We start from the raw sequence: 1109 nt of genomic DNA on the forward strand, positions 1-1109 counted from the left end.
GACCTTTTAGATAGTGCCAAGCTTTTTTTTTAAAGAAAATTGTTTTTTTCTATCTACCGATATTAAAATTATATTCTACAATTGCATTTACTTCTGATAACTTTTTTTTTTTTAAAGACAATTTAAGATACATGAGAGAAAAGGAGGTAACTCACACAGTTAGTAGATCAAATATTTGGCAAACAGGGAACATGACGATAGAAAAAATGTTGCCTTTCAAGTTTTATACTGATAACTTATACCCGGATTTGAATTCCACTTTTTAGTAATACAGCATATAGTTTTTATAACACATTTGCTTATACTATGCAAACAACAAAGGCAATGTACAAGGAATACACAAATTCTTTAACAATGCTCTGCAATTTTTTCTATCAAAACCATGAAGATTTGTGTCATATATTTTTACACACTATATCCACACCAATGGAAGGTTGAAAACTGGGCCCAGAACAAGTTGTGCAGCTCCTGATGCTTAAATCAGTCTTTTGTGGGGTCAGTTCTCCAGTTAATGCTCAAATTGCTACATATTGTCAGGTACATTCGAAAAATCAATGGAACATTTGATCCATCACAGGAATTCTGACTTTATGATGTTGACATGTATATAACGAGTATAGATATTTTTTTATTTGAAAGAATTTGTAAAAAAAAAGCTAAGTTAACAGACAATATCTTTCAGTTTAAATCTTCCATTCATCACAGCTTTCAATTAAAACACATCTTACTTTCCCTTCCTCACACACTAAACACAGGAAGTGCCACTATGTGCCACTGTGTGCCACTGGCCACCACAGGTTATTGGCCACTGCCACAGATTAATGGTGACCTCCCGTGTACAGTCGTTGTACACACATAACGTTAGATACATACTAAACTTTATAAGCTGTCTTTAATCAATACTATCCTTAGCTAAGCAGATTTTCTGTCGCACGCTCCACATTCCAATTGCAAGTTGACAAAGAAACTCGAGCTTTATGCTGAAAGTAAATCAAAGGAAAAGAATTTCATAATTGTGGTAAACATTTTCCAGAAATATTTTCCAGACATATGCTTCAAAACTAAAAGTACAAATGTAAATATCTCTGAACTAAATTGCTCCCGCCCCC

The 1109-nt window shown here is 33.5% G+C and overlaps 1 protein-coding gene across 1 annotated transcript in view; it reads right to left on the reverse strand.

The window, feature by feature from the left end:
* Positions 1 to 204: 204 nt before the first annotated feature.
* LOC110445276 (ubiquitin-conjugating enzyme E2-22 kDa-like) overlaps positions 205 to 1109 on the reverse strand; it is an 8319-nt gene continuing 7414 nt past the window's right edge. The window contains exon 6 of the mRNA XM_021489799.1: positions 205 to 980. Coding sequence (XP_021345474.1) covers positions 909 to 980 — 72 coding nt within the window. The 3' untranslated portion in view covers positions 205 to 908. The remainder of the gene's footprint in view (positions 981 to 1109) is intronic.

The sequence above is a fragment of the Mizuhopecten yessoensis genome, unplaced genomic scaffold (assembly GCF_002113885.1).
Source record: "Mizuhopecten yessoensis strain PY_sf001 unplaced genomic scaffold, ASM211388v2 scaffold2159, whole genome shotgun sequence".
In the NCBI taxonomy this organism is placed as follows: domain Eukaryota; kingdom Metazoa; phylum Mollusca; class Bivalvia; order Pectinida; family Pectinidae; genus Mizuhopecten; species Mizuhopecten yessoensis.